This window comes from Haliotis rufescens, unplaced genomic scaffold, assembly GCF_023055435.1.
Source record: "Haliotis rufescens isolate VD_foot unplaced genomic scaffold, xgHalRufe1.0.p SCAF_51, whole genome shotgun sequence".
Lineage (NCBI taxonomy): Eukaryota > Metazoa > Mollusca > Gastropoda > Lepetellida > Haliotidae > Haliotis > Haliotis rufescens.
Window position 1 is genome coordinate 2,640,792 of NW_025964235.1, and position 27,400 is coordinate 2,668,191.

At 43.1% G+C, this 27,400-nt stretch overlaps 2 protein-coding genes across 7 annotated transcripts in view; both read left to right on the forward strand.

The window, feature by feature from the left end:
- Window positions 1–22,240, forward strand: part of LOC124127878 (zinc finger protein-like 1) — a 30,890-nt gene extending 8,650 nt beyond the window's left edge. Inside the window, exons 2-6 of the mRNA XM_046491263.2 lie at window positions 2,380–2,500; window positions 3,069–3,262; window positions 4,002–4,257; window positions 9,034–9,154; window positions 15,898–22,240. Of these exons, the coding sequence (XP_046347219.1) occupies window positions 2,380–2,500; window positions 3,069–3,262; window positions 4,002–4,257; window positions 9,034–9,154; window positions 15,898–16,108 (903 nt within the window). The 3' untranslated portion in view covers window positions 16,109–22,240. The remainder of the gene's footprint in view (window positions 1–2,379; window positions 2,501–3,068; window positions 3,263–4,001; window positions 4,258–9,033; window positions 9,155–15,897) is intronic.
- Window positions 16,691–22,240, forward strand: LOC125374099. Of its 6 annotated transcripts, none has more exons than XM_048384856.1 (2): window positions 16,691–19,972; window positions 20,261–22,240. In XM_048384856.1, the coding sequence occupies exons 1-2, from the start codon at window positions 16,691–16,693 to the stop codon at window positions 20,714–20,716; spliced, it is 3,738 nt and encodes a 1,245-aa protein (XP_048240813.1). In that variant the 3' UTR covers window positions 20,717–22,240. The 6 variants fall into 6 exon arrangements, with proteins under 6 accessions (XP_048240813.1, XP_048240810.1, XP_048240815.1 ...); XM_048384853.1 differs by having other exon boundaries at window positions 16,691–19,684; window positions 19,757–22,240; XM_048384858.1 differs by having other exon boundaries at window positions 16,691–18,748; window positions 19,109–22,240.
- Window positions 22,241–27,400: the final 5,160 nt, after the last annotated feature.

Genomic DNA, 27,400 nt, shown 5'->3' on the forward strand with positions numbered 1-27,400 from the left:
TGTTCTTGTAAATAAAATTGTGATTAGTCTCCTGTGACTCTGGCTCTTTGCTGACTAATTCCCCAAGAAAACCAGCACGTCATTTGGAAGGTATTGTTCACCCAGAACAGTTCCATGATAATATACTGAACTTCTTTTGGAATCAGAAGCGAGTTCCTGACATCAAACCTTTCCCATGTGGCTTTAGAGAGAAGTGGTTTGTTAGCTTGCTTCAGTAGAATAGTGGAGTCAAACAAAGAAGTTGGTTATGTACACAGTTCATACAAGGTTCTGTCAAGGTGTCTGATGTATCACAAGCTGCTGTAACTAGTCTCTGGAACAAGAGTAGAGGGTTAACAGGTTCTGCAATTTCCTCACCTTAAGCAGATGGTCTGCAATATCATGTCACAGCTTGATTGGATTTCTTGATTGAAAGTCAGATACAATTTTGCCAGACATTGAATTCAAGATCATCGATCCAACACTTTTTGCTTCATCTGCGTTGACTGTGTTATTAGTTGCGAAGCCATTTGCAATATTTCTGAGGACAGGGTCTTCATGAAATGGATCTCGATCAGCGAGGTAGTCTACCAGGTTTTTCACATCTGATGTATTTCTGTGAATCCTTGCCATGGTCATATCTGTATGCTGTTCACTGCTTCTGTTTTCAACCTGAGTCAACTCTTGCATTGTATTGTTTATCTCCGTTCAGACAGGCATGGGCATCAGCCATACAAGACGTTGTGTCTCGTTCATTCCAGTTCCTCTTGTTAGTCCACCATTTGTTTTTAAATTTCACATGAGGACTTGTTCGATAAGTAGATCAGAGAATAGACCCCCCCAGAAGCGATTAGATTGTCGAACAACGGGGTGACCATCCTCACACAACTTGTGAACTTCTGGATGCATTTCTTGCAGTTGTGCCATCATGGAGTATGGGAGTATATGGTATATGGATTTGAGATGGAGACTCCTATTGCCAGTTCTCTCAACTCGAATGAAACTCCTTAGGATATCCACCATCTCCATGTATTGCATCCAGAGCTTTGCTGTTCTCAAGTTCTTCATGGGGTCCATCATTGTTTGAAGTTTGTCGACAACTCTCGACAAGGCATTGGATGAGCTAACATCATCAGTAGAAATAGTTCCACTAATCAAATCATCAAATAGAGTACATGTGTCTGTGAGATCTTCATTGTCAGGTGAGCAATCTGGGTGTTCCTTTGTCGCTTCACTACTGGTTCCTCTGACAATTCCCCCATTGGTTCTCTCATGAGTGAGTGAGTGTGTGACTTGGGTATAACGCTGCTTTTAACAGTATTCCAGTTATATCACGGCGTGTCAGCTTAATGTGGGAGGAAAGGCCAAAGTGATGCAGTTCTCAGACGTGTACGACTTTGGTGAAGCCCATGGGCACGGCTATGGTGCTGACAAACCTAGAAACATAATCGGGGCGAACCGGGATTCGAACCCACAACCATAGGTTTCTGGCGTGCCTAAGGGTCGCAACTCTGCACAGCGAATTGCGGCGCCTTAGACGACTGAGCCACCCATGCCCCCCGGTTCTCTCATGATCTCTTGGACTTGTCCTTCAAACTTCTGTTCAGATTTGTTTGTTGAAACTTGAAAAACCTTCGCTACCAGCAAAGCCTTCACACTGGTATCTACAAAGACATGTGCTCTTGCCATTGCCTTTACTGATGACCTTGTTATCCTGTCTCCTTGTTCCCTTGTAACTTGTCGGGAATCTTATATTTGTCAACATTTGTTGATGACCTCTCTTCACATATAAGATTTAAAAAGGAAATGTTTTAAAATGAAGGTTTTCAAACAAATAAACAATTTTTAGTATTATCAAATAAATATAGTTAAGACTGACAAAAATTATGTAGATGAATAAATATGGATATATGTATTTTTTGTTTTTGTTTCAAAGGCCGATTATTTCACTTTTATGCAAAACAGATACAAACTATAGATACAAAAAGACTGCATGTGATGCCAGCTTTCATTTGATATCTAACTTTATATGGTTAAAGGAAAAAGGAAACATTAAGTTTTCGGGCTTTTTTGTATTTTACATTGATTTACCCCCAAAAGATCATACCCAAACTAAACAATTTTCCCCAACTTTCCCCAATTTTCCTAGATTTTAAATATGTTGTGAGGGGATGCCTTCTGAACATGAAACAGGAGAAATCATTTCTGTGGCAATTTGTGGTGGGTTTGGTAGGATTTGAAACTATATTGACCGGACTAGGAGTTTATCATGGTTTCTATGTAGTGTATTATTATGTAAGTGACTTTTGACTAAAATCGGGATTTAATTAATCAAGTTCATGCTTACATAACAGGAAATTTGCATTGTTTGCATACATTCACTGAATTTGTTTGTTCCAGTGTATAGTGCAGTCGTACCTTCAGTGGCTCCAGGACAGTGACTACAGCCCGCTATGTCCGCTGTGTCAGCAGGACCTCGGCAGTGAGGAGGTGGGCCAGTGTGTCAGACTGGTCTGCTATGGTATGACACTCGTCTTATCAGCTCTGTCTCTCATTTATCTCAAGTTCGGTTCATGATGTAGCACTCTGCAACTATAGCCCCTTTATTCTGAAGCCAGAGTCTTGTAAAATTCTGTTTGGTATTGTACGGCCAGCTAGTAATAGTCCATATGACAAAATCTTATGAAAAAGATGTTAAGAGCCATGTTTGGGCTAGTAAACTCCAAAAGTTCTGGGCAGACACTGTGTAGTAAATTGTGATTAGAAAGGCAAATTGATATACAGCTTTAACTATACATGATAAGTAAAATTGACACATAGTGCCAAATAAGTGAGAAAATGTCTGTGGCAGACAGATCTGGACCAGTTTAATATCGGTATATTTGCTAGATAAGCGTACTGTATGTCATCTTTGTCAAAATGGAGCATTACAGGTTTATTTTAGCTTCCACCATTTAAGATGATTGAGCTGTAGAATGGTCAAGGAGTTGAAGCTGATTCCTGCACATTGTTCCGTTTCCTGTACATTTAATGACTGAATATTAGACATCACCAAGAATCACCAAGTAAATGAATGTTCATGTTGACAGATGTGTTCCACTGGGCTTGCATCAACCAATATGCCCAGCGCCTCCCCGCCAACACTGCCCCTGCTGGCTACACCTGTCCCACCTGCAGGGTGGGGATCTTCCCCCCTACCAACAATGTGTCCCCTGTCGCTGACCAGCTCAGGAACATGCTCTCCAAGGTCAACTGGGCTCGCGCTGGGCTGGGACTGCCTTTGGTAAGACTTAAGTTCACGTCCAGATTGCTGATACAAGAATGTGTTTAATCACCATTGAACTTGAATAAGTAATGACTTTAATACATTTAATAAGGATCTGCAAACTATTTTTCTACCTACTTTGGTCTGTATTCTTTTTAGAAAATGTCCTCCCTCTCACACCAAACATGGAGTAACAGTGATAATTTGGAAATTTTATGATAAATTGTATATTTATGAACTTTTCCTATGTCACATAATGCATCTCTCTTCCTTCTTTGATCCTGGTGTGGAAACGCCTCAGAACAAAGTTTCCAACTTCAAAAAACACCTCACCCCAACACAACGATTCATAAACATGGTCACCGCTTGTCATCTGGGTCATGCACCAACCAATCCCGTGCGAACCGATATCCGCTAACTTGACCACTTAGTATACCTTCCCAAGTCATTCTCTTTCTCATCGCCAAGGTGTCGAGACTTACCTTTAAGAATTGAAGATGTTTGGTTGTTTTTTGTATTTCCACACTAGTATCCAGCGTTAGAAATTGGCACTAGTCCTATAGTCCTTGTCAATCTGTCCAATAATTAAGGTATCATAAGGACTAGTAGAAATTGGCCAATGTTAAGGGTTTTTCTATATGTTATCATTATAAGGACTAGTGGACTATAACTGTTAGTTTCTACCCCTGGTATCGAAGCAGGAGGAGAGATGCATTATGTGAGATAGGATAAGTTTAAGAATGTTTTTCTTGTGCAGATCGAGGAAGCAGATTTCCCACCTCCAGCTGCGGCGGCAGGCTCTGATGATGCTCCGTCACTCCGAGCAGAGGCAACTCTTGCTGCCAGCCCTCCCCTCTCAGCTGGCCCCAACTACTCACGCCCCAGTGCACAGGTCAGCCCCTACACCAGCACCCCCACCATGGCCTCCGCAGCGGCAGCCCCCGGGCACAGCGTCATCGGCGTGGATGCAGGCACATCCGTCAGGGGGCAGGACAGAGCTTCCAGTTACGGAAGTAAGATTTGGAATATTTCATAGTCAACCTCAACTTCAGATTTATTGTTGTGCATTCCAGATAATGAGTGCTGAGAATTGTGTGAATGTTTACTCCTTATTCTGTGCTAGTATCTGTTTATGTAATTGTTTACAGAAGCACTATACACAGTTGAGTGGAATTGTGTTCGAAGTAGCCATAGGATGATTTGTTGTTAGTAAAGTATTATTTGACTATATCATGTGTATATGTATGACCTGTTGACAGAAAGATAGTTACTTGACTGTTTGACTGAAGTCCAGAGATTTTTAGTATTCTGTTTGACCGTTCTCATAATGTGTATATTAACAGTGGAAGTTTGGCACAAGGAAAATATGTAATTTTTAACTTATCCTATCTCACACTTTGCATTTCTCCCTTCTTCTTCGACCCTATGTGGGAACGTGCTTGAATCATGTTTACAGCTTCTGAAAATATTAATAGCCACCCAAGCCCCCCTGCATCTCCATGGTTATGTCCAAAAGCTAGATCAATTACGTGCCTCTCATGCACGCCGTGCCTGCTTGAACTGACGTGTGCACCTCTACCAATTCATTCTCTTTCTCATCGCCACCGTGTGGTGACGTGTTTGAATATCAGAGAATTGTTTGTCCTTTGGCAAGTTGTCAAGTATCCTAAATAATATGGGAAAATAGGACAAACAAAGTCCTGCTTGTAAACAATGCAGACGTACCTATTCCACATCGGATCCCCACTCATTATGTTGCGACTGTCAGGGACAGTGCACCCTGAGTTCCCAGTGTGCGGAATGTCATTCCCTAACTAACTTGGCGTTTAAAGTTTACCTGCAACGTTGTCGTCAAGTATCCTAAATAATATGGGAAAATAGGACAAACAAAGTCCTGCTTGTAAACAATGCAGACGTACCTATTCCACATCGGATCCCCACTCATTATGTTGCGACTGTCAGGGACAGTGCACCCTGAGTTACCAGTGTGCGGAATGTCATTCCCTAACTAACTTGGCGTTTAAAGTTTACCTGCAACGTTGTCGTCGTTGTATTACCGATCGGCAATCAAAAGCAGGGGATTCCAAGGCTCCTCACGCCCTAAAGAAAATCCTGATGAACCAGTAATTTCTGTCATAGACGAGACCCTCTCAGACAGCTTCCTTATAGACGATTTATTGACTCACGACCTGTCTATCACTCAACAAGATTATACGTAGGTCAATGTGCGCTCGGTCTGTCTGACCAACCCGGTTCCCGCTCTCGTTATACAAGTGACCGATTGCTCCAGTCCATTTAAAATCCCGCTCTTGGATTCGGCTCACTCTGCTTCCCCGGCTGCTAGAGATATGTCCGTCGGTATGACTACTTCAGGTCGTTTTGGATCATCACACCTCCAAGACGACAGATCGGCACTCCTGCTCCAGGGATCGTCGTTCTCGCTCACAGGATCATCGTCGTTCCCACTCGAAGGATTGGAGATCTCGATCCCAGGATAGGCATTCTTGATCAAGTTTCCATGCTTGCTCCTGAGCTGATATTGAACGCTCGCATCATGATCGTCATCATTCCCGCTCCCGATCGTCTTCAATTGACCACCCGTCTGACAGTTCTCTCTCCGGCAGGGATCGATCATCCGTTGTTGAGTATCACCATAGAGGTTATCTTCACGGGACCCTACAGGCAGTTGATATCTACTCGGCTCGTCACCATGGATGGGATGCCTACCCGATCTACCATGACTCTGTTACGGGCGTCCTGGATACCCTTACTACTGCTCTTCTGCCGGCTATGCCTACCCGCCTCACAGTTCACAGGATCGGCGTTCGTCATTGTATAAAGAACGTGATCACGAGTTGGGATCACAGGGATCAACAACAGACTTTGAAACCATTGTTCGAAAGCAATATCCACTGTCCTCCTTCACTGTTCGGATCCTTCATCGACTCCTCAACCTACTGATCTGGTTCCGGTTTCAGTTGCCTCCGACTCGACCCCTCCCGGGTAAATTGCAGTTACAGCGGACGACTTTGGCTACGGATAGGTTCTCCAGATTCGCAGTTCCATCCGCTAGCTTGTCCAAGATCACACTCCCTCCAAGGCCTGTCTTACTGGACATTAACTCTTACCTAGATACGTCTTTCGCGTCCTTTCATCGTCTACTGGATCGTCTCCATAATTCCCACTTCATCCTTGACACAGGCACTCATGGCATGTCTACTATGGTCGCCTCCCCTGATATTGACAGTGACGTTTCCACTCAACCTCGTCTTTCGTGGTTGAAGATCGGAACCTAATGCACTCGGATGCGACAGTCGGACGTACCCTCCCACTCATGTCTACCCTCAGGTTTTATTCCCCCATTTTTCTTATCCCCCCAAAAGACAGTTTGAAACTCTGGCTCTGACAGGGTCTCCTTGACGCCAATCGTCCCGTCCCTCCATCTGTTTGTCGGCGCTTCAACCGTCGGTTGGGTAGCACATTTTCAAGATCAGCAAGTTGCAGGGCGGTGGTCCGACATAGAACATTGCCTTCACATCAACAATTTCAAGTTCAAGACAATCATTCACGCGATTTTGCATTGGTCGACCTCCTCCAGTTCTCCTCCCTTATGATCCAGTCCGACAACACAGCGGTAGAGTGGTCCATCAACAGGATGGGATCCACGAAGTTAATGTCCCTACTCTCACTTGCTCTCGAGTTCTTGCATCTCATCGACTCCCTCAACATACATGTCCATGCTCGGCACATATCCAACATCATAGCAGACTCCCTGCTTTGACCAGACAGACCATCCCCAACCATCACCAACCAAGTGGTCTCTTCATCCACAATCGTTCCAATGGATTTACCAACTTTATCTTTGCCACCCGCTTCAACGCACGGGAGAATGACGCGTTAGCGATCTAATAGGAAGGTCTCAATGCCTACGCCTTTCCCTCGACAGGTCTCCTTCCCCGGGTCCTGCATAAGGTAGCAGCCACCAATTGCCTGTCTCTGATTTTAATTGCTCCCTATTGTGCAACCGGTTCCCCACCTTGCTTAGGCTCGCCGACGAACGATTTCATCCTCTTCTACTCTGCAATGACCTCCTCTTTTAACTGCACTCTTGGTGGCTCCATCAGCCCATCTTTGCGTTTGGCACATCTGCAGAAGTCCCTCGTAGCAAAAGGTACCTCCCAACGGGTAGCGAGGACCATCTCTGCTGCCCATCGTGCTTCCACCAGGCGCCTTTATGACCCCAAGTGGACGGCTTTTGAGACTTATTGTCGGTTTCGCTTCAACAGATTGCCAAATATTTACATCACCTGTGTTAGAATCGGAAACTTCGGGGATCCATGTTGGCAACCTTGCGGCTGTGAACTCCATCATCGCCATCACTTCCGGTACGAAGGTTTCCACGGTTACGGAGCTGCCATTGCTCATCTGTTCCTACAAATTAGCTGACCAAGCTGCTCGTTTTCGGCCTCCTTCGTTGGACCTAAACGTTATTCTTCAACACCTGGTTTCCAGCGATTACAAACCACTGATGAAGGACTTACGCAGTTACGTTGGCTTTGCCCACTGCTGCACGGGTTAGCGAAATTCACCGGACAATTTACAATTTCCCCGCTCTCGGCTATTTTGGGATTGAACGACCATGAAGACTTTGTGCCCAGTTCGGGCGCTTGGAATATATCTTGATGCGTCTCACTTCCACAGACTTTTTGGAAGAGACTTTTTATCCCATTGTCAACTGCATCTTCTTCGGAAATTTCTCGTATGACGCTATCCTTCTCGCTACGCTCCATCATTCTGTGAGAGTATACTTTCGCTGGGCTGCCTCCACCTACAACGTCCAATCCTCACGAGACTTGTGCAGTTGCTTCTACCATCGCCCTTCACAGTAACGGCACCCTTTCAACCATCATTGAAGGTTGCTTTTGGAAGTGCGATACTGTCTCACTACCTTTGCAACATTTCAGTCAAAGACATACAAGGGTTTCACAAGTTCGGTCTGTTGGTATTGGCACAACAACTGTCCCACCCCAGTTAACTTTGTTACTATGTAATCCCTGCGGGTTCCAATTGTATATACAGAATAAATCATTAAACATTTACGTGGTGTTATGTGTTTTTGGATTGTTTGAGTTTCCCGATTGAGTCCCTTTTGGAGGGAGAATTAGCTTAGCTGTAGAGACTGTTTAGTCTTAATTTATGAAATCACCATTTGGTGCAGACGATAAAAAAAACCCCCAAAAACACAACATAAGATCGGTGTCCCGAACCTTTATTCCGCTCACCTCTGCCTCGGGTATCTGTGGTGTAGATTACACTGTCTAGAGCCAGCTTCCTCGTGCATACAGTTGTAGTCTATACAGGCAAGGTTATGTGCGGCCCAGCATCCAACCGTGGGATAAAATGCAAAGTGTGAGATAGGATAAGTTTAAAAATTTGGAAATATTAGTACAAATTGTATGTTTATATACTTATCCCATCTCTCACATGATAGGCCCACCCGACCATCCCCACATCTCAATTACTCTAGCCTTATAGGCTCTGCAACAGAGAATGAATTAGTAGAGGCGCACGAGAGGCACATATTTGACCTAGTTTTTGGACGTAACCATGGAGATGCAGTGGGGCTTGGGTGGCTATTTTTATTTTCAGAAGCTGGAAACATGATTCAAGCACGTTCCCACATAGGATCGAAGAAGAAGGGAGAAATGCAAAGTGTAAGATAGGATAAGTATATAAATATACTAAAATTTCCAAGATTTCCTAGTTATGTTCCTGCTTGAATATTTCAGTTGATCCGAGGAAGTTGTTTGACACCACGAAGGGTGATGAAATATTCAACATGTCACATGACCATGATGAAGACAAGTACAAGCGGAGATCTGCCTTCAACTGGATGGCCCGCTGGTTTAAGTGAGTAGCATATATATCTACAGTGGTTGAATCTTGAAGTTTGCGACTGGGAAATGTTTTATTTTTAATCCCAACGTAGATCTCTCACTCAGACATGCGAACCACCCAAACATGCCTACCACTAGGCATCACATGACACTAGCTGCACACGACACTCTTGTAGTTTTCGTTCACGGCGACAAGTCCTGTTGCAAGAAGCTCTCACCCTTTTTGTTCCGATTGGAGTTCGCCAGACACCCGAATGACACCTGTTGACATCATGACATCTTCCGATTAGAGGTCGCCAGACACCCGAATGACACCTGTCGATTGGAGGTCACAAGACACCCGAATGACACCTGTCAACATCATGACACCTGGCGATTGAAGATCACAGACACCCGAATGACACCTGTTGATTGGAGGTCACAAGAAACCCGAATCACACCTGTTGACTTCATGACACCTGCTGATTGGAGGTAGCTAGACACCCGAATGACACTTGTTGCCATGTTGACGCCTGTCGCTGCAATGATGCTAGGCATCACGATGATGCACATCATTCAGACGATGCTGACTGGCGCCAGGACCCTTCCCTTACAGCAGGGGAGCTCTGAGCGGCACAGGAAGTTCCCATCTTAAGTGCACGGATGAGAGCTGTTTGCAGTCCTTTGTACTTTGCAGATGCGTACAGAATGGTCTTACTCATGGTGTCACCTAGGCCTGTGGTTGACCCGACTAAGTCACATGAGTTGATGAAGGTGCTACTCTACCACCACAAGCCTCTGTGTTGGCTTAGATAAGCATTTGGCTTCAGTAGATTTGCATTCACCTCCTTTTAAAAGGGCCAAGGTTGTTTTTCACTGCCTGGACTACGCCATTCAAGCGTAGTCTGACCAGCCCGAGTTGAACATCTCTTAAACAGGCAGGATACCCAAATCAACACCAACGCCAGCGTCAGCGCTAGCTTGTCACTCTGATGAGGTGCCAAGCTTTCATTGCTGCTTCAAACGGGGATGCTGAATATAATAATCGATTGATCTGTCAACCATGGTTCACTCCTGTTAATGACCAGCTTCTCTCTACTTCCAAGGGGGTTGATCACAAGAGCCCACAAGGTCACCACTTTCCGGACTCATCAAGCTATTCAGCGCCATGTAGGCACTTCAGAACATCCACAGTCACAGAGAACATCCCTACCTCAGTCCCAAAGGGGTTTGGGCAGCAACCAGCCCTTTCGTGGGAAGATGAGTCGTTTGTGTACACATTACACATTGCGTAAATACATACAACATGAGGCCATAAAAGGCCGATGAGACACAATGGACAATAAAAAACATCATTTATATAAAAGAATTATAAGTTATAGGATTGCAAAAAACGATAAAAATGAATTCCACCTTTATTTAGGGAAATGTTGCCTACGTGCATACAGTTTTGAAATATTTGCTGCAAGAGGTTTTATGTTACAGTTCATTAAGAACACTGTCTGGTCCACAGGAGAGAATGAAATAAATATAGGATCAGACTTTATAATTCTCGACCATAAATCATATCTCAAGTCAGAATAAAATGGACAGTTAATGAGAAAATGTATCTCATCTTCTACAACTTTATTATTACATAATTTACAAATTCTATCCTGTGAAGGCCTGATAGGTTTAGCAAATCTACCAATTTCAACTTGTAAGGGTAATGTGCCGCAGCCTTACTTGCTTAGGATACTACGATGAGACCTGTTCATGATACATGTAACATAGGGTTCAGCAGACAGCGAGTGTTTGAACAATCGATAAGTACGAAGCTTATTTCCATTTTGTAAACCTCTAACATTCCGCAATTCTGAACACCAATTATGCTCATCTAACGCTAATAGCTTATATTTTAGACGGGTAAAATCAAATTGGGTTAAATGCAGACCGTCAGAGACAGTTAGATCTAAACTATTAAGCAAATCCAAAACATTGTTTACCCAGGATTTGCAGAATTTTGTAGACCATTTACTAATCCAACAAAGAAGTCTATTGGGAGCGACCGCTTGAATTCGCCGCCAAAAACGAAATATTTCAATATGCTGTTTTGTAAGTGGGCTTGTCCATCCTAATTCGCCATGGACTGATAGATTTGGAGTTTTGTTATTAACCGCAAGGAAGAAACGAGCAGCTCTGTTTTGAACATACAGTTTATTAAAAACTGAAAATGACATACCACACGCTAATTTAAATTTACAGATAAGAACACCAAGAGCTCTATTTGCTGATTTTGCCAATTCCTTAACAGAATAAGTAATATCCAATTGCTCATGAAGCCAAAATCCTAAAGATTTATAGGCGTTAATAATGTCAATGTGAGAAGAGCCAATAGTAAAGAAAAATTTCGGAATTTTAACAGATGGGGGCCTGAAATGAACGACCTTAGTTTTTTTCACATTTACTTTTAAACTCCATTGTGCTGCCCAGCAAGAGACGCAGTCTGTAGCAATCAAAACTACATTGTCCGCGTACAGTAAATGATTAACATATTATCGTCTATCTGAATACCACATTTAAGTTTATTAATTTCCTCTGCGAGATCGTTAATAAACACTGAAAACAACACACATCCTTGTCTCACTCCAGAAGTTACTGGAAACGGATCTGTTAAGCAATTATTTATCCTTACAAGTAACCAGGGCCCACTTGCACAAAGCGCTCTTAGCGCTAAGATTATCGCAACTCCCATACTTTAACATAGGCTTACAATAGTCTTAGCGCTAAGAGCGCTTTGTGCAAGTGGGCCCAGGTGTTATCATACATTGCTTGTACAGCATGAAGAAATTTTGCATTGACGCCAAGCCGACGAAGTTTATACCATAAACGTGAACGATTCACTTTGTCAAACGCCTTCATCGCGTCAATGAAACAAACATGTGGATTGTCTAGACAACAGTCTATTACTGATAACAGAAAATAAACTAAATATATGTTCTTGAGTACTTTGCTTAGAACGAAAACCGTATGGTTCATCAGTAAGAATGTTATTGTTTCAAACCAGCGGCTTAAAAGAGTGTTTATCACATCGTGTATACTTACATGGGACCGAAATTAAAGAAATACATGTACCTCAATAACTTAACGGATCACGTGGATTGGTATCAGTTTTTTTAATCGGGTTAATAACACTAGTGCGCCAGGTTTCTGGACATGTATTGTTTTCGAAGCAAACAGTAAAAAGCCGGAAAAGAATGGCGGTACAAGTGCTGTTCTTAAGCGCTTCAACTGGGAGAAGGTCAAGGCCGACTGCCATTCCACGTTTTGCACGTGCAATAGCTCGCTCGACTTCCGCACATGTAATTGGAAGATCCAGGTCAGTAGTATCAAGTATCCGGTCATTTGTAATCCTGTTGTTTGCAATCTCATTTTGAATCGATTATCACCGAAATCCGAGGAAGAGCTTTCCACAAATAACGACAAATAATCGCTTTGCCATTTATTCAAAACCGTGGTTTTATCAAAAAATACATTACCGTCGGATTCAACCTCCCAGGGAACAAAATTACTTCTGTCTTTTGCAAAACCAATCCTACCGAAAGACTTCCAAAAACTGCGCACATCGCCTTGATTATAATTGTCTAATAAACGCTGCTGTTCAGGTAGTTGATACAAACGCTTATGTCTACGTAGAATTGTGTCAAAATATTTAAGTTCCTGAACAAAATGGAACTTCAAAACTTTCTTTCAGACAAGAGATTTACATTTAGGATACCATTTTTCAGCTTCGCACGCTTTGTCCCATTGCTGTTGGAGCTCTAAACACCAGTAGGGGCGGTCGGGTAGCCTAGTGGTTAAAGCGTTCGCTCATCACGCCGAAGACCCGGGTTCGATTCCCGACATGGGTACAATGTGTGAAGCCCATTTCTGGTGTCCCCTGCCGTGATATTGCTGGAATATTGCTAAAAGCGGCGTAAAACCATACTCACTCACTAAACACCAGTAAGGTTTACGGACAGATATAGATTTGTAATTAGAAAATTTATTTTCAGTAGGTAAAACAACCATGTCTAATTCTGAATACATGAATGAGACAAAATCTTCATAAGCTGTATTAATATTGCCTTGAACAGACAAATCAGATTCAATTTTAGTAATTGTAGCATTAACCTTATCTAAACACATACGGTCATTCAAAAACGTGAGTGGTATTTTGCTTTTAACATAGAATTTGGATTTTTCTTGTGTATGTTCTTCCTGAATACCCTGACAACAAGGAAGGGCAATATCGCACGTTAACATCGAGTGGTCAGGGATAGTATCGGGGACATGGCAGCCATTGACTAGTGATGACATAGTGAGAACATCAAACGTTTTAAAGGGACACAAATGCTCATGGGCTGTAATAATGTAATCTACTCCTGATGACCCATTCTTGACGTATGTATAATTCTGTGTTCCAAACCGACCATTTAGCATACACAAATTGGCTTGGGTAAAAAAATCAATTAACAGACTACCATATGAATTGTCCCTTCTGTCAATAACTTTCCTATCTGGGATACCTAAAAAAAATCCCTCTCACAACCAACATTCCCACATATGCAAACAATTCCTTCATTCTGATATTCATACAGATTATCTAACAACAATTGACACCATCATTCACCATCATTCACACGTGACGAAGATACAGGGGGTAAATAACAAACACATAGCACTATTCTAATATCGGGTACGACCTTTGAAGTTAATCTATACCAAATAATATCATTTGTACATTTATCTAAAAGTTCCACACTAAAAGACTAATATAGAGTTCTTGGAGAAGGCACCGACGCCTCCAGAGCCCCTTTTGGCACGTTTGTGTTGATCTCGGCGATTGTTACCGTTCCATGTGGAACTGTCTATAGACAAATTATTATTACCTTTTAGAAATTTTTCGCAAACACCAAACACATCATACTCCAAATTGTGAACAACACTTTCACGGAATGATTTATTGTTGAGGTCTCTCTGTACCCAGCCACCAGTGTTCCAAAAACCTATCCGCAATATGTCCTATTCCTTGGCTGTCACTAGGCGTTTCACCATGGAATCTGAAGAAACTCAACTTGCCAAATTCTTTGATTATGGTTTGATCTATTAATCAACTCTTCTTGAGTAAGGGCTGAATCAATGTAGACACGGGAAAAGTCTTTACTTTTCTTCAGATCCTTTTTACACTGCAAAAGTTTTTTCTTCTGGGCTGTTGTCTCCAAACTGAAAATGACAACACCCGGCTTATCATCCAAGTGCTTTTTCCTGACTGCATGTGCTGCACGGATGTCGGCGAGCTTCAAACCATTACGGACCACTCTGTTTACAATATTACATGTGACATTATTGTCTTTGGCCTCACACGCATCATATGGTAGGTTCCGCATTACACATTCGATATTACGACTCTGATCCCCATTGTTAACAGCATCTGCAAACTTTACTTCTAAACATCCGACCTTTTCGGGCAAGTTTTACACAGTTTTGGCCCACATATTCGGATTTCTGTGCACAAGTACTCTCTACCGCTTTCAGTTTACTTGTCAAATCTGATATCGAAATCTTGTTGCAACTTCAAAGTCTCAGCTCGTAGAATTTCAGTGAGTTTTTCAGTCACTCTAACTTCAATCTTGTCTAGCTGTTAAGCCATAAAGTTTCTCATATAGATAGCAGATAGAAGTTCGCCATTGCTAGGCATCAAGACTGACTCGGTAGACACTGACATGTCAGGGGAATGGTCACAGTCAACAGAGACCATATCGCATGACTGGGTTTCTTGTAAATTATCAACAGTTTTCATCTTTTTAGCTGCTGACGGAGCACAGGAATGGTCCTAACATATAACTTGATCTATGACATTCGTTTGAGACAAAACCGCCTTGACATATCCACTAGCACATTAGGGCACTAATATCAATGATGGTGCTTCATGGCAACTGCTGTCGCTTTGATTAGAGGTGGGTGTTTGGGGGAATTCTGATAGCCTTGGCAAGTCACTATCTTTGAGAATGAAGGTATTCACAGGTTTGGGTCATTGGTGGAAGCACGATAGTGTACCACCAGGCACTATTGCTGTGTGAACTGTCCGTGTATATTTTTTGTATTTATGATCTAGCCAGCGATATGCGCTGCATGTTTCTGGACTGGTTGACAATCATAGTGATTCCTTCATCTGACAGATCTAGTCACATATGTGCGGTCTCACTCTGTCCGGGTAAGACGTCATGACACCAAATCAAGATGTTCCTCACAGACCTACTATTCATTGAAGGTTTGTGCACCATCCCCCCCACCGTGGGAAGAAATTTACATTGGCGGTAATGCAGGAAAAGTTAAAAATTTATCAATATCAAATATATTTGGTATTTACCTACTTATCCTGCATTACATTGTAATGTTCCCACCTGAGACCCACTGGCTTGTACTTGATTTGCCAACAAAAGTGTCATGTGGAGCTTGGGTCATGTGATGCCTGGTGGTAGGCGTGTTTGGGCGATTCCTTTAATGAAGCGTTCTCTCTGGGTGAGAGATTGTTGATGGGATTACGTTTCGGTTCAACTGTAAGATTTTTCATTATATGTAATCATGGATAAGTATATAACTGTCCAATATGTTAGATGTTGATAAACAATGAAGTCCCATGTATGTTTTGTGAATAAATCAAGATACGTATTTGTAATTTGAAGCATCTGTATTTACAGGATTGTTGTGAATATCACCATGTTCATGTGTGTAATGATATTTGTTTTGTACTAGGTCTGTTGACAAGAAGAAGAAGCGTGACCCGAATGCTGTCCGGAAACGTTTCTTCCTGGTACTAGTTCTGGGCATTCTGGGATTCATCACCTTCATCATCATCATGTCCAAGCTGGGTCGCAACGCTACCGACAACGATCCATTCCTTGACCCGCTAGCAAACCCCAACATTAAAGTGAATGAGAAGGAAATAATCGTTGGCAACGACTGATCTGTGGGGTAGATGCTAAGTGGTCACACAGACACTGTGCCATGATGGACGCGGTCACACTGTGGCAGGAGGGAGGCCATGGCAGGGGGGGGGGGGGGGGGGGGAGGAAGAGAGGAGGCGGCATTTCCTTGTTGCCATAGCACCCTGCTGTTGTACATACATGCTTATTGTTGACTACAGGCCTTATCTACAGACTTGTAACAGAGGCTGATGTATCAGGGGGCATCTTGGAGTAACCTGGCAGGGATGCTGGGGAGACCAGGGACCAGTGTTTGAAGGGGAACTGAACTATACGTTTCAGTTTGCAAACATTTCATTTCAGATGACTTATTATTATTTTCTCATTCTCTAACTCTTTCTTAACAGTCAATGATGGTATGTAAATTCATGTATAGTTGTAGATATTTGAATGTTGTGCATCATGGCTGAGCCTCCTTGGAACAAAGACAAACATGTACTCATCTGTTACCATGTACTCATCTGTTACCATGATGATGTTAGGGATGTAATAAGGAAACTTCCGGGGGCACTGATTTATGTTACCATGTACACATCTGTTACCATGATGATGTTAGGGATGTAATGAGCACTTCCGGGGGCACTGATTTATGTTACCATGTACACATCTGTTACCATGATGATGTTAGGGATGTAATGAGCACTTCCGGGGGCACTGATTTATGTTACCATGTACTCATCTGTTACCATGATGATGTTAGGGATGTAATGAGCACTTCCGGGGGCACTGATTTATGTTACCATGTACACATCTGTTACCATGATGATGTTAGGGATGTAATGAGCACTTCCGGGGGCACTGATTTATGTTACCATGTACACATCTGTTACCATGATGATGTTAGGGATGTAATGAGCACTTCCGGGGGCACTGATTTATGTTACCATGTACACATCTGTTACCATGATGATGTTAGGGATGTAATGAGCACTTCCGGGGGCACTGATTTATGTTACCATGTACACATCTGTTACCATGATGATGTTAGGGATGTAATGAGCACTTCCGGGGGCACTGATTTATGTTACCATGTACTCATCTGTTACCATGATGATGTTAGGGATGTAATGAGCACTTCCGGGGGCACTGATTTATGTTACCATGTACACATCTGTTACCATGATGATGTTAGGGATGTAATGAGCACTTCCGGGGGCACTGATTTATGTTACCATGTACACATCTGTTACCATGATGATGTTAGGGATGTAATGAGCACTTCCGGGGGCACTGATTTATGTTACCATGTACACATCTGTTACCATGATGATGTTAGGGATGTAATGAGCACTTCCGGAGGTGCCAATTTATGTTACCATGTACACATCTGTTACCATGATGATGTTAGGGATGTAATGAGCACTTCCGGAGGTGCCAATTTATGTTACCATGTACACATCTGTTACCATGATGATGTTAGGGATGTAATGAGCACTTCCGGAGGTGCCAATTTATGTTACCATGTACACATCTGTTACCATGATGATGTTAGGGATGTAATGAGCACTTCCGGAGGTGCCAATTTATGTTACCATGTACACATCTGTTACCATGATGATGTTAGGGATGTAATGAGCACTTCCGGGGGCACTGATTTATGTTACCATGTACACATCTGTTACCATGATGATGTTAGGGATGTAATGAGCACTTCCGGGGGCACTGATTTATGTTACCATGTACACATCTGTTACCATGATGATGTTAGGGATGTAATGAGCACTTCCGGGGGCACTGATTTATGTTACCATGTACACATCTGTTACCATGATGATGTTAGGGATGTAATGAGCACTTCCGGGGGCACTGATTTATGTTACCATGTACTCATCTGTTACCATGATGATGTTAGGGATGTAATGAGCACTTCCGGAGGTGCCAATTTATGTTACCATGTACACATCTGTTACCATGATGATGTTAGGGATGTAATGAGCACTTCCGGAGGTGCCAATTTATGTTACCATGTACTCATCTGTTACCATGATGATGTTAGGGATGTAATGAGCACTTCCGGAGGTGCCAATTTATGTTACCATGTACTCATCTGTTACCATGATGATGTTAGGGATGTAATGAGCACTTCCGGAGGCACTGATTTATGTTACCATGTACTCATCTGTTACCATGATGATGTTAGGGATGTAATGAGCACTTCCGGGGGCACTGATTTATGTTACCATGTACACATCTGTTACCATGATGATGTTAGGGATGTAATGAGCACTTCCGGGGGCACTGATTTATGTTACCATGTACACATCTGTTACCATGATGATGTTAGGGATGTAATGAGCACTTCCGGGGGCACTGATTTATGTTACCATGTACACATCTGTTACCATGATGATGTTAGGGATGTAATGAGCACTTCCGGAGGTGCCAATTTATGTTACCATGTACACATCTGTTACCATGATGATGTTAGGGATGTAATGAGCACTTCCGGGGGCACTGATTTATGTTACCATGTACACATCTGTTACCATGATGATGTTAGGGATGTAATGAGCACTTCCGGGGGCACTGATTTATGTTACCATGTACTCATCTGTTACCATGATGATGTTAGGGATGTAATGAGCACTTCCGGGGGCACTGATTTATGTTACCATGTACTCATCTGTTACCATGATGATGTTAGGGATGTAATGAGCACTTCCGGGGGCACTGATTTATGTTACCATGTACTCATCTGTTACCATGATGATGTTAGGGATGTAATGAGCACTTCCGGGGGCACTGATTTATGTTACCATGTACACATCTGTTACCATGATGATGTTAGGGATGTAATGAGCACTTCCGGGGGCACTGATTTATGTTACCATGTACACATCTGTTACCATGATGATGTTAGGGATGTAATGAGCACTTCCGGGGGCACTGATTTATGTTACCATGTACACATCTGTTACCATGATGATGTTAGGGATGTAATGAGCACTTCCGGAGGTGCCAATTTATGTTACCATGTACACATCTGTTACCATGATGATGTTAGGGATGTAATGAGCACTTCCGGAGGTGCCAATTTATGTTACCATGTACACATCTGTTACCATGATGATGTTAGGGATGTAATGAGCACTTCCGGAGGTGCCAATTTATGTTACCATGTACACATCTGTTACCATGATGATGTTAGGGATGTAATGAGCACTTCCGGAGGTGCCAATTTATGTTACCATGTACACATCTGTTACCATGATGATGTTAGGGATGTAATGAGCACTTCCGGAGGTGCCAATTTATGTTACCATGTACACATCTGTTACCATGATGATGTTAGGGATGTAATGAGCACTTCCGGGGGCACTGATTTATGTTACCATGTACACATCTGTTACCATGATGATGTTAGGGATGTAATGAGCACTTCCGGGGGCACTGATTTATGTTACCATGTACACATCTGTTACCATGATGATGTTAGGGATGTAATGAGCACTTCCGGGGGCACTGATTTATGTTACCATGTACACATCTGTTACCATGATGATGTTAGGGATGTAATGAGCACTTCCGGGGGCACTGATTTATGTTACCATGTACTCATCTGTTACCATGATGATGTTAGGGATGTAATGAGCACTTCCGGAGGTGCCAATTTATGTTACCATGTACACATCTGTTACCATGATGATGTTAGGGATGTAATGAGCACTTCCGGAGGTGCCAATTTATGTTACCATGTACTCATCTGTTACCATGATGATGTTAGGGATGTAATGAGCACTTCCGGAGGTGCCAATTTATGTTACCATGTACTCATCTGTTACCATGATGATGTTAGGGATGTAATGAGCACTTCCGGAGGCACTGATTTATGTTACCATGTACTCATCTGTTACCATGATGATGTTAGGGATGTAATGAGCACTTCCGGGGGCACTGATTTATGTTACCATGTACACATCTGTTACCATGATGATGTTAGGGATGTAATGAGCACTTCCGGGGGCACTGATTTATGTTACCATGTACACATCTGTTACCATGATGATGTTAGGGATGTAATGAGCACTTCCGGGGGCACTGATTTATGTTACCATGTACACATCTGTTACCATGATGATGTTAGGGATGTAATGAGCACTTCCGGAGGTGCCAATTTATGTTACCATGTACACATCTGTTACCATGATGATGTTAGGGATGTAATGAGCACTTCCGGGGGCACTGATTTATGTTACCATGTACACATCTGTTACCATGATGATGTTAGGGATGTAATGAGCACTTCCGGGGGCACTGATTTATGTTACCATGTACTCATCTGTTACCATGATGATGTTAGGGATGTAATGAGCACTTCCGGGGGCACTGATTTATGTTACCATGTACTCATCTGTTACCATGATGATGTTAGGGATGTAATGAGCACTTCCGGGGGCACTGATTTATGTTACCATGTACTCATCTGTTACCATGATGATGTTAGGGATGTAATGAGCACTTCCGGGGGCACTGATTTATGTTACCATGTACTCATCTGTTACCATGTACATGTGGAGGCCATGAACTTGTTTGGGGTTTTCAAAGGTAAACAGTGTTATTCCCTGTGTGTACACCGAGGGTTAGGTTAGGGTTAGTGTTACGGTTGGGCAGAAAGTGCTCACAACATGCAAAGCACTTTTTGTAATGCTCCATGTTGCTTTCACTACTCATGACCCCCACAGATACAATACTGACCCCCGCAGATACAATACTGACCCCCACAGATACAATACTGACCCCCACAGATACAATGCTGACCCCCACAGATACAATGCTGACCCCCACAGATACAATGCTGACCCCCACAGATACAATGCTGACCCCCACAGATACAATACTGACCCCCACAGATATAATACTGATCAGTGATTAAATAAATCGACTATACTTGTTGTAAGAGGCAACAGGATCAGGTGGTCAGGCTTGCTGACTTTGTTGATGCACGTCATTGTATTCCAATTGCGTGGATTGAAGTTCATGATGTCAGTCACTGGATTTTCTGGTCCAGACTCGATTATTTACAGACCGCAGTCATGTAGCTTGAATAAACAACTCATTGGTTGTCAGTGTGGTAGACACAGGTGTCCGGTGCTTCCTGGATGAGATGAGTTGTTGGAGATGAATGTACAGACTAGGAAAATACTCACCATGCTATCCCAGACAACCACAACATTGCTGAAGGCCATAAGTTCATTTGTATTGGAAGACAGCCATCATGGGCATTCCTGTCAGTGAAGTTAGATTTCTCCACTTGACAAGTCAATATGTCATCTTCAATGCAATGCCTACATTTGTTATTTTAACCAGCACTGCATGTTTTTACACTGTTACCATGGTGACATCGTGAATACAGTCTCTCTTCTGTTTTTAATTTATTATGGATTATGTGTGGAATTATGTTCAGTGAGAATGGTATGCTGGATGTTGTGATGTCAGTGTAGTGTGTACGTCTTTGTTGGCTGGCTGGTTTCATGTTGGAGCCCTTCTGTTTACATATGCATAATATGTATTGACGAAATTGTTACCCAACTTGTTTGAACATCGGAATGATTTTGTTTTTTAGAGTACCTCGGAAGTGTTGTAACTTTTTTTGGTAACAATCAAAAATCAACAGCTGTACTGTATCACTGAAACTGGAGACTTCATTACTAAATCAGCAGTGACAGCCGTCGTGGATGTCAGAGACTGTGTTTAGTGAGCGTGTATTTCTGATTCATGTTCACCCACATTGCTGTGAGAGCTTGTGAGTTTACTGGAGATTATCGTACAATACATGGTTCAGCCCCACATGTGTTGAATCATATTCACACCACGGTGGAAATGTAACCAATTTCACATAGTTGTTTAGGCATGTAAAATTAATCCTGTAAAACTTGAGTAAGATCTAAAATTTCAAAAAGGGAGGGTGAAATGTATGCTACACTGACATGTGCCTCTTGGTTATTTACATATGAATTTGTGTTTGTATATTTAAATACTGTTTGATAATAATTGTTTCTTCTGTATAATATGTAAATAACAATGGGAGAAATAATTATTGCAAAGAAATATGTTGTTGATCTTAATATATAACTGTGTATCAAAAAATGGTGGAATAAACACAATTTGTCATAGCTGATGTGTTGGTTTAAGTGAGGGGTGTCATGATATGCCAAACCCACACACTGATACATGTCAGGTGTCATACCCACACATCGATACATGTCAGGTGTCATACCCACACAGCGATACATGTAGGGTGCCAAACCCACACATCGATACATGTCAGATGTCATACCCACACATCGATACATGTCAGGTGTCATACCCACACATCGATACATGTCAGATGTCATACCCACACATCGATACATGTCAGGTGTCATACCCACACATCAATACATGTCAGATGTCATACCCACACATCGATACATGTAGGGTGCCAAACCCACACATCGATACATGTCGGGTGTCATACCCACACATCGATACATGTCAGGTGTCATACCCACACATCAATACATGTCAGGTGTCATACCCACACATCGATACATGTCAGATGTCATACCCACACATCGATACATGTCAGGTGTCATACCTACACATCGATACATGTCAGATGTCATACCCACACTCGATACATGTCAGGTGTCATACCCACACATCGATACATGTCAGGTGTCATACACACACATCGATACATGTCAGGTGTCAAACCCACACATCGATACATGTAGGGTGTCAAACCCACACATCGATACATGTGAGGTGTCATACGTCAAACCCACACATCGATACATGTGAGGTGTCAAACCCACACATCGATACATGTGAGGTATCAAACCCACACATCGATACATGTAGGGTGTCAAACCCACACATCGATACATGTAGGGTGTCAAACCCACACATCGATACATGTGAGGTGTCAAACCCACACATCGATACATGTAGGGTGTCAAACGTCAAACCCACACATCGATACATGCAGGGTGTCAAACCCACACATCGATACATGTGAGGTGTCAAACCCACACATCGATACATATAGGGTGTCAAACCCACACATCGATACATGCAGGGTGTCAAACCCACACATCGATACATGCAGGGTGTCAAACCCACACATCGATACATGTGAGGTGTCAAACCCACACATCGATACATGTAAGTTGTCAAACCCACACATCGATACATGCAGGGTGTCAAACCCACACATCGATACATGTGAGGTGTCAAACCCACACATCGATACATGTAGGGTGTCAAACCCACACATCGATACATGTAGGGTGTCAAACCCACACAGCCATACATGTAAGGTGTCAAACTCGCACATGATACATGTGAGGTGTCAAACCCACACATCGATACATGTAGGGTGTCAAACCCACACATCGATACATGTGAGGTGTCACGTCAAACCCACACATCGATACATGTGAGGTGTCAAACCCACACATCGATACATGTGAGGTATCAAACCCACACATCGATACATGTAGGGTGTCAAACCCACACATCGATACATGTAGGATGTCAAACCCACACATCGATACATGTGAGGTGTCAAACCCACACATCGATACATGTAGGGTGTCAAACCCACACATTGATACATGTGAGGTGTCAAACCCACACATCGATACATGTAGGGTGTCAAACGTCAAACCCACACATCGATACATGCAGGGTGTCAAACCCACACATCGATACATGTGAGGTGTCAAACCCACACATCGATACATGTCAGGTGTCATACCTACACATCGATACATGTCAGATGTCATACCCACACTTGATACATGTCAGGTGTCATACCCACACATCGATACATGTCAGGTGTCATACACACACATCGATACATGTCAGGTGTCAAACCCACACATCGATACATGTAGGGTGTCAAACCCACACATCGATACATGTGAGGTGTCATACGTCAAACCCACACATCGATACATGTGAGGTGTCAAACCCACACATCGATACATGTGAGGTATCAAACCCACACATTGATACATGTGAGGTGTCAAACCCACACATCGATACATGTAGGGTGTCAAACGTCAAACCCACACATCGATACATGTGAGGTGTCAAACCCACACATCGATACATGTGAGGTGTCAAACCCACACATCGATACATGTAGGGTGTCAAACCCACACATCGATACATGTGAGGTGTCAAACCCACACATCGATACATGTGAGGTGTCAAACCCACACATCGATACATGTAGGGTGTCAAACCCACACATCGATACATGTAGGGTGTCAAACCCACACATCGATACATGTAAGTTGTCAAACCCACACAGCCATACATGTAAGGTGTCAAACCCGCACATGATACATGTGAGGTGTCAAACCCACACATCGATACATGTAAGTTGTCAAACCCACACAGTGATACATGTAAGGTGTCAAACCCACACATCGATACATGTGAGGTGTCAAACCCACACATCGATACATGTAGGGTGTCAAACCCACACATCGATACATGTAGGGTGTCAAACCCACACAGCGATACATGTAAGGTGTCAAACCAACACATCGATACATGTGAGGTGTCAAACCCACACATCGATACATGTGAGGTGTCAAACCCACACATCGATACATGTAGGGTGTCAAACCCACACATTGATACATGTGAGGTGTCAAACCCACACATCGATACATGTGGGGTGTCATACGTCAAACCCACACATCGATACATGTGAGGTGTCATACCCACACATCGATACATGTAGGGTGTCAAACCCACACATCGATACATGTAGGGTGTCAAACCCACACATCGATAATGTGAGGTGTCAAACCCACACATCGATACATGTTAGGTGTCAAACCCACACATCAATAATGTGAGGTGTCAAACCCACGCATCGATACATGTGAGGTGTCAAACCCACACATCGATACATGTAGGGTGTCAAACCCACACATCGATACATGTGAGGTGTCAAACCCACACATCGATACATGTGAGGTGTCAAACCCACACATCGATACATGTAGGGTGTCAAACCCACACATCGATACATGTAGGGTGTCAAACCCACACATCGATACATGTAAGTTGTCAAACCCACACAGCCATACATGTAAGGTGTCAAACCCGCACATGATACATGTGAGGTGTCAAACCCACACATCGATACATGTAAGTTGTCAAACCCACACAGTGATACATGTAAGGTGTCAAACCCACACATCGATACATGTGAGGTGTCAAACCCACACATCGATACATGTGAGGTGTCAAACCCACACATCGATACATGTGAGGTATCAAACCCACACATCGATACATGTAGGGTGTCAAACCCACACATCGATACATGTAGGATGTCAAACCCACACATCGATACATGTGAGGTGTCAAACCCACACATCGATACATGTAGGGTGTCAAACCCACACATTGATACATGTGAGGTGTCAAACCCACACATCGATACATGTAGGGTGTCAAACGTCAAACCCACACATCGATACATGCAGGGTGTCAAACCCACACATCGATACATGTGAGGTGTCAAACCCACACATCGATACATGTCAGGTGTCATACCTACACATCGATACATGTCAGATGTCATACCCACACTTGATACATGTCAGGTGTCATACCCACACATCGATACATGTCAGGTGTCATACACACACATCGATACATGTCAGGTGTCAAACCCACACATCGATACATGTAGGGTGTCAAACCCACACATCGATACATGTGAGGTGTCATACGTCAAACCCACACATCGATACATGTGAGGTGTCAAACCCACACATCGATACATGTGAGGTATCAAACCCACACATCGATACATGTAGGGTGTCAAACCCACACATTGATACATGTAGGGTGTCAAACCCACACATCGATACATGTGAGGTGTCAAACCCACACATCGATACATGTAGGGTGTCAAACCCACACAGCGATACATGTAGGGTGTCAAACCCACACATTGATACATGTGAGGTGTCAAACCCACACATCGATACATGTAGGGTGTCAAACGTCAAACCCACACATCGATACATGTGAGGTGTCAAACCCACACATCGATACATGTGAGGTGTCAAACCCACACATCGATACATGTAGGGTGTCAAACCCACACATCGATACATGTGAGGTGTCAAACCCACACATCGATACATGTGAGGTGTCAAACCCACACATCGATACATGTAGGGTGTCAAACCCACACATCGATACATGTGAGGTGTCAAACCCACACATCGATACATGTAAGTTGTCAAACCCACACAGCCATACATGTAAGGTGTCAAACCCGCACATGATACATGTGAGGTGTCAAACCCACACATCGATACATGTAAGTTGTCAAACCCACACAGTGATACATGTAAGGTGTCAAACCCACACATCGATACATGTGAGGTGTCAAACCCACACATCGATACATGTAGGGTGTCAAACCCACACATCGATACATGTAGGGTGTCAAACCCACACAGCGATACATGTAAGGTGTCAAACCAACACATCGATACATGTGAGGTGTCAAACCCACACATCGATACATGTGACGTGTCAAACCCACACATCGATACATGTAGGGTGTCAAACCCACACATTGATACATGTGAGGTGTCAAACCCACACATCGATACATGTGGGGTGTCATACGTCAAACCCACACATCGATACATGTGAGGTGTCATACCCACACATCGATACATGTAGGGTGTCAAACCCACACATCGATACATGTAGGGTGTCAAACCCACACATCGATAATGTGAGGTGTCAAACCCACACATCGATACATGTTAGGTGTCAAACCCACACATCAATAATGTGAGGTGTCAAACCCACGCATCGATACATGTGAGGTGTCAAACCCACACATCGATACATGTAGGGTGTCAAACCCACACATCGATACATGTGAGGTGTCAAACCCACACATCGATACATGTGAGGTGTCAAACCCACACATCGATACATGTAGGGTGTCAAACCCACACATCGATACATGTAGGGTGTCAAACCCACACATCGATACATGTAAGTTGTCAAACCCACACAGCCATACATGTAAGGTGTCAAACCCGCACATGATACATGTGAGGTGTCAAACCCACACATCGATACATGTAAGTTGTCAAACCCACACAGTGATACATGTAAGGTGTCAAACCCACACATCGATACATGTGAGGTGTCAAACCCACACATCGATACATGTAGGGTGTCAAACCCACACATCGATACATGTAGGGTGTCAAACCCACACAGCGATA

What these genes read in the sequence shown, in the direction of transcription:
- LOC125374099 (XM_048384853.1), top strand. Translation starts at nt 16,691, where the DNA reads ATGAGCACTTCCGGGGGCACTGATTTATGTTACCATGTACACATCTGT. An exon ending in ATTTATGTTACCATGTACTC is followed by an intron (nt 19,685 to 19,756) that starts ATCTGTTACCAT and finishes TACCATGTACAC; the next exon opens with ATCTGTTACCATGATGATGT.